The 13442-nt window shown below is 41.7% G+C and overlaps 1 protein-coding gene across 21 annotated transcripts in view; it reads left to right on the top strand.

The window, feature by feature from the left end:
* Positions 1 to 13442, top strand: part of PDE4DIP (phosphodiesterase 4D interacting protein) — a 177002-nt gene that overhangs the window by 12786 nt on the left and 150774 nt on the right. For all 21 annotated transcript variants that reach the window (XR_011439270.1, XM_070268424.1, XM_070268427.1 and 18 more), the window contains exons 2-3: positions 5239 to 5294; positions 10028 to 10179. Coding sequence is in view for 20 of the 21 variants with exons in the window: in XM_070268424.1 (XP_070124525.1) it covers positions 5239 to 5294; positions 10028 to 10179 (208 nt within the window). In the remaining variant the exon portion in view is untranslated. The remainder of the gene's footprint in view (positions 1 to 5238; positions 5295 to 10027; positions 10180 to 13442) is intronic.

The raw sequence follows: 13442 nt of genomic DNA, 5'->3' as shown, positions 1-13442 counted from the left end.
CTTTGGGGCCTATGCCATGTTTCATCATGTATTCACATCCATCCTTCAAGGCCTAGGTTCAATGTTCTCTGTTTTCTATAGATTTCCTAGACTCCCTCTAATCAGGACAAAATTAATTTCTATCTCATTTATGTTCTGAAATCTGTTTTAAATCTCATTATTCTAATAATTCTCTCTTTGAGTCCTGTCTGCCTCCCCCAGTAGACTCTGAGTACCTTGGTGACAGGGTCTATTTCTTTTTCACCTTTGTATTTCCAGTGCTTGCCATATAAACAACTGCTCAATAAATATTTATGAAATGGAGTGAAAAACCCTAGAAATAGGAATCAAGGCCTAGTTTTTTGCTCTAAGTACTGCTATAGCAGATTGTTTTTCCTCCTTCTGAATTTCTGTTTATAATAAGGACACCTTATAAAAAGAAGTTTGGAAGATAGAAAATGCCTCTGGAAGATGGCCTTTGTCCCCAGGCTTAGAGAAGCTAAACCAGGGTGATGGTGAGTGACGAAGTAGGGGGGCCAGACTATGTGGTGCTGGAAAACCCCAAGTGTATGTGACTGCCCTGGGGAGGGGCCTGAAAAAATACCCACCCTCTTTGGGAGTTTGGACACTCATATGGGAAGAAATAGCCCTGGGTTAATTATCTTACTAGGGGAGACTGAGGAGAAGAAAGCAATGGGGCCTAGACAGGCCTATTTCTGTTTCCTTAGACATAGTCTGGGGGTGACTTTGGACCTGGTATACTAATATCTCATACTGTCCAAAGACTTGCTGCACAACTTGTTCTGTGATGTGAAGTTGTACGATTGTCATCTTGCCATTGCTCGTGAATAATGTGGTCCATTAACACAGTCCATTGCTCTTCTTAGTCCACAGATTAAATAGGCCAAAATGCAAAGCGATAACACCAAATATGCAGTTTGCAAAGAGCAGTCTATGGCTGCCTTATAGAAAATCTCTCTTTGCAGGCTCCATCATAGTGTTACCCTTTGCTAAGGAAGAAGGACCCAAGTTCCCACCCCTCCCCACAATGTTAGGAGAGTCTAGACTAGTGAGACCCGTAAGCCGCTCAAATCCTGGAAAGGAACTGTATCAATGGCCATTTTTTGGCAAAGCAAAACTGAGTGCCTTGGATATTCCTGACATAGTTGAAGCTACCATATTTAGAAAATTACTGGAAGATATCATCAGAGCACAGTTGGACAGCATCCTAGTATCAGAGTGTAGCAGATGGCTTTGAGAGGAGCAATTATGTTCTGATCATTCTCAACCTAATCACCCTGGAAAACTTTAGGAAAAGCTAGTAATATGGGATGTTGAATGTTGATGTATTGTTTGAGTCTAGTATCTTCATAGCTACTTATCAGCAAATAAAAAAAAGTGGGTAATATACCATGCAGAAATTAAATGAGTGAACAGCTGGGGGTGGATGGCTTGTACTTGCAAAATGCTTCATTCTTCAAATTAAGCAGGAGAGTGTCTGGGCAAAAATTAGTAAATCTACTTTTATCAGAATTGGTATCAGTATTGACAGATTGATGAGTTAGGGAGAAAAAGGATAAGTATAGTTCACTTAAACAGGAAAAGCAATATTTAAGGTAAAAGTGTCTTGGAGGAAAGATTATATATGTGCATCTATGCAGGAGAGCTGTAAGTGCCCTGGTGAACCACATGCTACCTGAGCATCAGTCATTCATGGACTAATGTTAAAAGAAAAAAACTATGGGGTTGGCCCACTGGCGTATTGGTTAAGTTTGGCGTGCTCCCCTTCAGTGGCCTGGGTTTGCAGGTTCAGATCCTGGGTGAGGACCTACACCACTCACCAAGCCATGCTATGGCAATGACCCACGTACAAAATAGAGGAAGATTGGCACAGGTGTTAGCTCAGGGCCAATCTTCCTCACAGACGCAAAAAAAAAAAAATATCAAGAAACATTTGAATTTGAGAAACCAGGACAAAGACATCCAAGTTTTTTTCTGGACTAGGGTAATATGGAAGAATTTACCAACATCTATTACTGTTTCTTTGTGTGTGTGCGTGTGGCCAGGCTTGGAGTCTGTCTCTAACATACCTCAATTCTCTTTGCACTTCGCTTTATCAGATGTTGTCACAAATTGCAATCCCTTAGACATATACCCTGTGTTTCTTCACTATGAGCCCCTTCCCTAGGGGAGCATCAAATTCCTCACCAAACTTTTGGAGCAGCTGAGTGAGCCCCACTCTCTGGCAATAAGAGAGGGAATTTGAGCTGTTAATAGAGTTAAAGTGATTTTTAAAAAATCTCCTGAGACTACAATAAGCCCGTTAACTCAGTACCCATCCAAAGTGGCCTCACTACCCTTCCAGTTATTGATTCATACAGGGTAAGCAGCTGGCTCAGAGCGGGTGTGGGTCGGGGGGAGAAGGTGAGGTGTCTCGTGGGACCATGCCTCGCCTTGCTATAACCTGCTCCTGATTAGAATGTGGAATCTTCTGAGCAAAGAGGATTGAATGCGATCAAGTCTGGAAAGTTCCCTGGATCTTTGGAAAGTATTAAAATGGGTTTTATGGTTAAGCATCTATTAGAATAGAATTGCATAATTACTGCAAGGACCCTTAGAAATTCATGTACTTCTTTTACAAATATTTGAGGAAACTAAACCTCAGAGAAGTAAAAGTGACTTATAAGCCAGTTAGTAGCTTATCATCACAAATTAATTATTTATGTGCTGTAGCCAATAGTTTACTCAAGACTGTATCAGAAAGCAGAAATGAAATCTGCACTTGATCTATACCAGGGTCACAGCCTCAGAGACCTATAAGGAGCCAGGAAAGTACCATAAATGAGTGCATGAGCTGGGACTACAAGGATAGGGAGTGACAGGGACTGTGGCAAGCTGTAGAACACGTCTGTTCTGTTTAAAGGCGGCAGGTTATCCCCCTATGTGGAAAGACAGGCCCAGTGTTGCTAGACCCATTCATTTTCCAAGAGGCATTAGAAATGGGTCAACCTTGTATTGACCAAATGAAACATGTTGGATGGGCTGAATTTGGCCTGAGGAATGACCCTGCTCCTGACGGCAGATGCACAGTTAGCTAGGTCTGTGGACTGAGCATAAGGGAATCCATCCAATGTGTGAATAGCAGCAGCTAAGTGTGAGTTTTTTCCCCACAAATTTTTCAAGACATTGTTCTGGCTGATCGTTTCAACATCTTTCCCCTACTTGATCTCAGCAAGGGGAATCCATAAGCAGTACATTCATCTCTTTCATTGTTAACTCTCAGAGAGAATTTTTAATGACAAGTGGAGCAGGGAAAGAGACCTGGAAGAACAACAAGCCACAAGCTGGTGATCTGCTTTTGAATAAGAAAGAATTGCCAGGTGGTGTATGTAGTCCAATGTGCCCTGTCTGGTACTTTCATGTCCATCTGGAACTTAACAAAGTGAAGATTCATGCCAAGATCCAGCCCTGAGGCAGAAAAGCAAGAACATCAACAATTTCTAAATAAATGCCAGGCTCTCCTCCACCTTCCTGTGAATGTCTTCTGGCTTTTAAAAGGAGAAGCCCTCTAAATCTCTCTCTACAGAATTATTTTTGGAACAACTAACTAGGAGTACTCCAGGATTTAAGGAATAAGCTAAATGTTGAAAGCATCTCTCTGTAGGTTTATTGCAATCATCTGTTTTTGCCTTCTCCACCCTGACAGTCTGTTGTCAAAACAGCAGCCAGCCCTTTTAAAAGAGTCGTCACTCAGTTCATCTCTCTTTTTGACTCACAAGATTCCAGTGACTAAATGCCTCTCGATGTCCCGCAAGGCTTGTTACAGTCTGCCCCCTGCCCAGCCTTCCCACTACTTCCCTGACTTCACCTCCTACTACTCGTCACGGGCTCACTGCCAGCCCCACTGGCCTCCTTGCTGCTCCAGGAACGCGCTGGCAAGCTCACTCCTAAGGGCCTTTGCGTTCGATATTTTCTGCTTAGAAGACTCTCCCCAGATACCCAATGGCTACCCTCACTGCTTTTCAGAAAATACTTGCCTACTGAAAATTGCAATCGCCTCTTCCTCCCCACACCTCAGGCACTCCCCATCCTGTTCCCTACTTTAATTTTTATAGTGCCTGTCCCCAGTTACCATTATACATTTTACTTACTTCTTTCCCCTTACTATAATGTAAGATCCATGAGTGCAGGCACTGGTGTCTGTTTTGTTCATTGCGACATTCCTATAGTTTAAAACAGTGTCTAAAAACACACTAGGTGTGGGGCCAGCCAGGTGGTGCAGTGGTTAAGTTCACATGTTCCACTTTGGCGGCCCGGGGTTCACTGGTTTGGATCCCGGGTGCAGACCTTTGCACTGCTTATCAAGCCATGCTGTGGCAGGAGTCCCACATATAAAATAGAGGAAGATGGGCATGGATGTTAGCTCAGGGCTAATCTTCCTCAAAAAACAATAAATAAATAAAAATAAAAACACACTAGGTTCTTGATGAGTATTTGTTGAGTACATTTTGAGTTTTTTTCTCCTTCTGTGCTAGGGATGGTGGTCTTCACTGTGCTTGACAGATACACCTATTGCTACTGAAATGTAGTGTTTTAAACATTTCCATTAATAGCCTTTGTCTGTTTTCCGTGTCAGGTCTACTTCCTAAACATACCTTGAATTTTTTTGCTTCATCTCTACTATCTTTTCCTTCAGTGAAAACCATCACAACTTCTTGCTCTCTCCATCCACTTTTGTTCCCTCCACAGTCTCACTCAGCAGGCAGAATGACATATCTGAAATTAAATCTGGTCATTTACCATTCATTTTCTCATTTAAAATTCTTCAGTGGTTTCTCATTGTCCTTCACATAAAACTCACTATCCTACTCATCCCATAGCCCTGCATGGTCTTGTTGAAACATTGGGTCTCTCTCTTCCTCTGACAGCTCAAGTTCCTTCCCAACTCAGGGTCTTTGCTGTTCCCTCATGATGGAATATTCTTCTGTTTCCATTTTTCATCTGGTTGACGTTCTCTGCATCTCAGGAATTATTTGTTCAATAGCTGTCTCTACATGTACTTATTGAGGATAGGAACCCTTCCTGTGGGGTGTGTCTTTGTATCTCCAGCACTTACCACTGTCCCTGCTACAGAGCAGGAGCTTAATGAATTCTTGTGGAGAAAGAAATGAAAACAGAACATAGGCGTCTTGCCACCTCAGGGATTGGGGACTGTGTGGGGTGCTATCTCATTAATCAACAATGTGTTTCTCTCCACAGAGATTATTTTGCAGATGATGATGAGGAGATGGTACCCAGAACAAGTCATGCAGCAGGTAAGGAGGCCGTGGGCCTTTCCTTGCTAGATACTTGGTTTCCTGCCGATCGTATTCGCTTGAATTATGGACCCCTTAAATTCATCACGGCAATATCCTCAGACTTTTTGTCAATTTCCAAATTTGCACATACTAGTGTAGCATATAATTCCCCACCTTCTCAGCACAGTGCAGTAAATCATAAAACTGAAATACTTGTGTGAACTCTTCATACTTTTAACAGTTCTGTAGTTGTAAGATTAAAGTCACTTGTAAAATGATTAAAATAGATTCTGCTATTAAAATGAAATCTCTACTCTTAAATGTACCATTAAAATGGGTAATTAAGTGTCACCCGTATAAGTGAGATTAAGTGAGAAAAGCTCTTAGTACAGAACTTTTCAGGGAATAAGCACCCAGTAAATATTATTATTATTAATGTATTCGTAATAATATTATACCGTTACCACACTAACATTAGCCAGGGATCTACCTGAATGACAAAACCAAAGTGAAGACAGTTCTCTTTGGGGGAACATTTTTCACAAAAACTTTTAATCACTGAAGGGTTTTACTTCATTTGCTAAGTGGTTTACCTTTTTCATACCAGCCTTGAAGCGCAGATGGTTCATATGCACAATGTAGAAAAAAATTTTTAATTTGAATGTGTTAAAGACTTCAGAGTCCCTTAAAATTAGCATTGGTAATGGTGTATATTAAATCTACAAATCCCAAGGGCCTACCATACTCATTTTGAGCATCAGGATCCTCCATTTTGAGGTCAGATCAAAGGACTAGGGCAAAAATGGAAAAGGAATAGACAAAATGGCTACTACAGGCAAGATATTAGGGTGGGCATTTCACTTATTGTTTTGTTTAATCCATATAAAAGCTCTGTGAGAGAAGTATTATTATTCCCATTTTTACTTTTTTTTTTTTTTAAAGATTTTTTTATTTTTCCTTTTTCTCCCCAAAGCCCCCTGGTACATAGTTGTATATTCTTCATTGTGGGTCCTTCTAGTTGTGGCATGTGGGACGCTGCCTCAGCGTGGTTTGATGAGCAGTGCCATGTCCACGCCCAGGATTTGAACCAACGAAACACTGGGCCGCCTGCAGCGGAGCGCATGAACTTAACCACTCGGCCACGGGGCCAGCCCCCCGTTTTTACTTTTTAAAAAATTTTTATTATTATTATTTTTTGCTGAGGAAGATTCGCCCTGAGCTAACATCCGTGCCAATCTTCCTCTATTTTTCAGTATGTGAGCTGCCAGCACAGCATGGCCACTAACAGAGCAGTATAGGTCAGCACCTAGGAGCTAAACCCGGGCCACTGAAGTGGAGTGCACTGAATTTAACTACGAGGCCACCAGGGCTGGCCAATTATTCCCATTTTTACAGAGGCAATGAAGCTCAGCAAAATTAAGAGATTTGCCTAAATTCCCACAATTAGCTAGTGGTCAGGATTCATATGCAAGCTTCATAGTCTCTTCTCTTCCCATCATATGCCACTAATCTAACTGTAATGTATTGTCATTCTGTTTCATCACATTTTCTTCCGTTTAATAGCCTATTTAATTTCATCTAAATGTAGAAGACAGAATTCTTTCTAATTTCTCTTAATTAAAACATTCGCATTTACTTAGAAATAATCAGAATATCAACAAAACAGGTACAACATTATTATTACTATTATTATTAATATTATTAATTTGCAATCACAGAGTGTTATACAATGAACAGAACAACAACCATTTTGTACAAGCTGAATCAAAGACAGTTGAAGATGGAAAAAATACCACTTCCATCTATAAGTAATTTGTGCTGTGCACCGATAAAACCTACTTTAAATTTCTGTGCTACTTTAAGCCCCTATGCTCCGCCAGGCAAAGTTAGCGGCTGTTGAAAATACCATTAAGGACAGGGCTCTCTAAGGACACACTTGATAGCATGCTAATTTTACAAAAATGAAAAGACACTATACAGTGTCCAGTTTAAAAACAATCTATATGGCCTTACATTTCATTTTTTTTCTTTTAAATCAATAATGTAATGGGAGTTAACTATTTTTAGACAAGAAAAAAGCTGCACTGGAACCACCCTATTTATCATCATTATTTTCTCCTTCATTGTTGTCTTCATCTTTCTTTTCACCATCATCTTCCTGATCCTTTTTTTCTTCCTCCCCTTCCTTCTTTCCTTTCATTTTTTTTTTTTAAGTAGAAAATGCTTTTTTCTGAGCATTTAAAAAAATGCTGAGCAGTTGAATAAAGTATCTGAGGATTGTCTCCTGTGCTCCTTCTGGCGAGTTTACAGAAAGAAAGAGGGCAGGAGGGAGAGCAGGAGGACGCTATCTCCCATGCCCTAGGTTGTCTTTTCATTCTGTTGATGGTTTCCTTTGCTGAGCAGAAGCTTTTTAGTTTGGTGTCATCCCTTTTCTTTTGCTTCTGTTGCCTTTGTTTTGGCGCCCATGCATATATAGTCAATTAATTTTCAACAAAAGAGACAAGAATATACAAAGGAGGGAGGAATTGAAAGGAAGGAAAGAGAAAAGAAAAAAGAAAAAAAACAAAGGAAAGGAAAGGACAGAAAAAGAGCCTATGATGACTTTTTGTCTCTTGGCTCCTTAGGATCTCCTTTGCCCTTATGTCCAGGTCTGTCTAACTCTTCCTCCATGAGGCACAGAGTCACCCAGAGCCCATTTTGCTCTCACTTGCACTGACACTGTCTACAGAGCTAAGTATTGTAATGGCTGTCATTCTTTCTGACTTAAAAAAGAATTGTTCAGTAAGAAAGGCTCATTGTGAACACCATGCTTCTTCCTACCTTCAGGCTCTGAAGAGGAGGAGGCATGATATATTCAAGGAACTAGAGAAGAAAGCCAGTAGCCAGCGTGCTCAGGGTTTAGTTGGGAAGCCAGAGGTGGGACAAGGAGCTGGTAAAGTAAGCAGGGGCAATACAAAGCCATTAGAAGTAGGTTTTTGGGGCCTGCCCTGTGGCCGAGTGGTTGAGTTCGCGCACTCCGTTTCAGCGGCCAGGGTTTCACCAGTTTGGATCCTGGGCACAGACCTAGCCCCACTCATCAAGTCATGCTGAGGTGGCATCCCACATGGCACAACTAGAAGGACTCACAACTAAAATATACAACTATGTACTGAGGGGCTTTGGGGAGAAGGAAAAATAAAAAATAAAATCTTTCAAAAAAAAAAAAAAGGCTCATTGTTTCCTCTGTCAGCCAAGAAAAGATGTGTTCTTCTGTATTCTCTACCTGTGTCTACAAACTTGAGCCCACCTCAGTTTGAGGTCCTCTGTGTACTATGCTTGAGAAAGCTCTGATGTTTTCTTCTTTCACAATGTTTCTTCTCAAAGGCGCGCAGAGGCTTAAGTAGCAGCTTAGCCTGTGCTAGCTTCTCTGGGGCAGTGCTTCCTTTGATCAGTGGAATGGTCCTGTCTCTGCCCCTTTGCCTGTTTTCCCCTGACTCTTGGGCCTGTTACAATCCCCTTTGCTGCTAAAATAACATAGCGTTAGCATACCCTTAGGAAGGTTGAGTGGAAAGAACATACAACTGGTTCTGTCACTCTTTAACAATGTAGTCTTGGACACGCAAACTTCTGAACCTTTATTTACTTGTTAGTAAAATAGTTTTAATAATCACATCAGTCTGTTTCCCTGGTTACAATAACTTTATAAATGAAATGTTTCATGTGAAACTATTTTGTAACCTGGAAAGCCTGCTAAGATGTTGGTTGTTACAATAATGGTTATTATTTCTAAATGATAACCTGAGAGAATCTCTATAGAGAGATTTTTAGAAATACTTTTTAGCTAGTAACTTGATTTAAAAAAAAAAAAAGAGGCTATTTCTGTTATCTTTGGTCACATGATGAACCACTGTAACACTTAGTGGCTTCAAACGAGGTCAGCAAACTGCAGCCCAAGGGCCAAATGCCAATTCTTATAATTAAAGTTTTGTAGCAGCATAGTCATGCTCATTTACATATTTTAGTGTCTGCTTTGAGCTACAAGGAGAGGGTTGAGCAGTTGTGATAGAGATGATATGGCCTAAAAACCTAAAATATTTATTATCTGACCCTTGAAGAAAAAGTTTGTGCACCCAGGGCTTAAAACACAATGGTCCATTATTTCTCACAATCCTGTGTGTTGGCAAACTGGGCATTTCTTCTCCTGGTCTCACTTGGGATCACTCAACTAGCTGCAATCCTCTGACAGCTTGCCTGGGGCTGAGGGTCCGAGAAAGCTTTACTCAAGTGTCTGGAAATTGGTGACTGGCTGTCAGCTGGGACATCTGCCCCCTGCACTTGGCCTTTCCTCCTCTAGGAGGGTAGACTGGGCTGCCTCACAGCCTGGTGGTCTAAGGGTTCTAAAGGCGAGAATAGAAATGCAAGGCCTTTCAAGGCCTAGTCTCTGGAACTCATACCGTGACATTTTCCTTATATTCTCTTATTGAAAGCAAGTCACTAGGCCAACCCAGATTCAAGGGGTGGAGAAATAGACTCTACTTCTTGATGGAGAAGCAGGAACATCAAATTACAGAGGGGTGTGGACATAAACTAGTGTGTTTCACTGAACACCATTATTAATATGATCTACCACAGGCTCCTTCAGGTGAACTGTTTCTATGTGGCCTAGAATTGGTTTGCATTTTTCAGAAGCCAAATTCTGCTAGACTGTGCACGTTGGAATGATCATAATGCACCATTATATAAAATTTTTGGTTGTTCTGTTTCACTGGCAGCTTTTCTTAGCGACACTAAAGATCGAGGCCCTCCAGCGCAGTCGCAGACCTGGAGAAGTGGTGAGAAGGTCCCCTTTGGGCAGACACATTCCTTGAGAGCATTTGAAAAGCCCCCTCAGGTGCAGACCCAGGCTCTTCGAGACTTTGAGAAGGTAAGTCACGTGAGTGGATAATTGTTATCCCAATTAGAAGCAGTACCATGGGATAGGGGTGTCTTATAAAACTATGACCCATGGCTTAGTCTGGATTAGGGGCATTCTTATCATAATGGTGTCTCTTTTAAGAGCTTGTGTCCCAATAAGCATATGCAGTCTTAGCTATGTGCTGAGGGCTGTGGGTCATGGACAATTGCCTGTACCAATAAATCTGTCTTACCCCTTTTACCCCTGGTTTACTTCTTAGATAGATTCAGGAAGTTTAAATGACACCTTGAAAATCTGTAGCTGGACTGTAGTGAGCCCAGTTGGCTGGCATTATATTCTCTGTGGCTGGGTTGGACCACTCCAGATATCTGGGTACTGTCTGCAGTATGAGGTGGCTCAGCCACACCATTTGCATCTCAATGAGAATCTGGCATTGCTGCTCAAAACTCCTGATTCAATTCCTGAAGAGCTCTGTGTCTTGGTATGTTTATCTTTGGGTATGGCCAAGAGCCAAATTACTGATCATGTCATATAGATCCCTAGCTCCCTGTGCCCTGGATTGATCCCAGGACATCTTGTACAATAGAACTCATCTACTGTGTTTTATATGGCCTGGAAAGTGCACCCAGGATTTCTTAGCCCCCTGTGTACTAAAAAAGGAAACAGCTCTTTGGTGCCCCCTGGGGGTTATCCAGGAATCAGGCCACACATGAGTACTGTGTAAATATACCCTGAGATATGTGGGTTTCTTTTATTCTTAAATTGATAGCTTTTGACACAAAATTACAATATTCCATTTTTAAAAAAGGATTAACAAAGCAGTGTTGACGTCGGTTTACCCTGTCTTCCCTCAATTTGTAAATAGAAATATTTCACTAGGACCTAATGCACATCCTACCAGACATTCCCATGGACAAAGAATATGCTCCATAGAACACATGCCTGAGAACTAAACAGGCTCCTCTTGGGTTTTGGCTCAGAGTTGTCATGGATACTGTTTAAAAAAAAAAAGACACAGAGTTTGCAGGAATATTAAGTGGCTTTTGAAGACTAAACCTCTGAACAGCGGTGGTGCTGGCGGCGGGAAGAGGGGTGGGAACACCCCAGCTTCTTCCTCTTTTTTCACCTTTGGCATCTGCTGCAGCGCAGAAAGGGCGAGCAGAGCTGCAGCACTCCCCGGGGCTGCGTGGGTGCTGTCTGAAAGTCAGTCTGCCTGCATGCTCCTTTGGTTGGGAGGTGGTTTGGAATATAGAAGTGAGGGGTGCCACCTCCACTGATGGACTGAATGTCGGATGCTGTGGTGGGGAGAGGGAAGAGAATAGGCTGAACTGGGCAACAAGCAGAGGTCAGCAGTCTTTCAGGTGTGGAGTTCTGGGTCCTTTTCTCTTAGCATCAGGTCTAATATCGCAGATTAGGCCTGACTTCTCATTGCTGGGAGCCACTGACAGAAACCCAGCCAGGACACAGAGAAAAGCTCAGTGAGAGATATTTAAAACTCTCTCCCCTATGTGGTAAGTATAAATAAATAACCACAAGGCTGTGACACACCTTTTTGTCAGAAAAGTCATTGCCAGGGCTCATAGAAATTGTGACTTTTTCAGAGTCAGAGTTCATGCACCATGATCATACATCCTGACAGGTTATTGGTCAGAAAGATTTTGACATGCCGTGGCCATGTGTTAAGAAAAACTTCTTCTTATATGCTGTCTCAATGATCACACCTCGCCTCCCCAGCATCTCTGGGGTGACGGAGACTATAGCAGCACGTGGATGATACTAGCTAGCGCATGTCGATCACTTTCTTTGTGTCAGGTACTGTTCCAAGTGTGTGCGGTATTATCTCATTTAATGCTCACGACAACCCTGTGAAGAAGGCATGGTTATTACCCCAATTTACAACTGATGAAATAAAACCAGAAAGAGTAACAAAGGAACTTACCCAATGTCTCATAACGTGGGCCTGAAAATACTCGTTGTTTTTGTGAGCTAAAATAGTGACTACTTTCTAGGTTGGGGAGCTCAGCTGGTGAAAGTTTGGTGGTCGTGGGACTGGAACCACGAGCTCCTCCTATTTAGGTGGGCACAGAGTGCAATTCTGTCTTCTCTAGATAAGCTGTAAATCCACTTTTATCTCCCAGTAGTCTCCATGCCATGCTTTTTACTCCATTAATTCTGAATTGCTTGCAATTCAAAGCTGTTTCATACTTCCGAGTCTTTGTTCCAACTGCTCCGTCTGCCTAGAATACCTTTTCTCTCCTATCCTTTACCTAGTTAAAGCCTGCTCATCCTTCAAGTTTCAGCGCAGGTGCCATTTTCTTTTTTTAGGATAGCTTCCCTGACCCTCCAGTCTCAGAATATCCACCCTGACTCTAAGCTCTTCCAGGGCAGAAACACTTCTTGCTCATCCTTTTCTAGTCTCTAGAAGCCAGCATGATGCCAGTACATAGTAAGTGCCAGACAAATGTTCATCAACTAAATTAAACTTGTTGGATCTGTATTTGTATTTCACCTGGCCTCTTTTCCTCCGGCCTCTTCTGTTGGATTTGTTTTTTCCTGGTCTCTGCTTAGTATTCACAGTAAGTTAAATGCTTCTAAGGAGTGTACGGACGTATTAATTGGTTAGAATAGGAAACTGGGAAGTCAAGAAAAGTACATTTGTTTTTAACGATGAGTTTAAAGGAAGACGATTTTCCACTTAAACTGGGATGGTAAAATTATAAAAGTAAAGTAAGAGAAAGCTGCAGAGACCTTTTGAAATATTTGGCAGGATTTATTAAGATCATAAGAGTAGCTAATAATAATAGATGATATTTACTGAATGTTTTTTATACACTAGGCACTTTTCTAGACACTTAATGTATTTTATTTCAGCTATTTTTCAGTTCATTTCCCTAACTTATGAGATAGATATTCTTATTACATCCATTAGACCAGTGAAGAGACCAAGGCTCGACTAACTTGCCTAAAGCTATAAGGTCTAAAGTAACAGAACCGAGATAATGCCAGTGATTGCTGAGGTTCTTGGGGAATTGAAGCACCATTCAGAGGAGAGGTTACGTTGGTGGAATGTGTGTGGTTTCGTTTTCTACATAGAATCAAAATGGCAGATGCTACAGAAAAGCCATGGAGGGGTCGGGGTCCGTGGCTGTAAGGTCTGGAGGGAGCCTCCACTGCCCTCTCCTGTTTACACGTTTTCTAATAATGTCGTCTTTAACAAGGAAACGCCAGCAAGACCAGCTGCAGTGTTTGCCTAATTATAGTCCGAAGCCAGC

This window comes from Equus caballus, chromosome 5 (genome assembly GCF_041296265.1).
Source record: "Equus caballus isolate H_3958 breed thoroughbred chromosome 5, TB-T2T, whole genome shotgun sequence".
NCBI lineage: Eukaryota > Metazoa > Chordata > Mammalia > Perissodactyla > Equidae > Equus > Equus caballus.
Note: the sequence above shows the minus strand (reverse complement) of the source record. Positions and strands in the feature narration are given on the sequence as shown.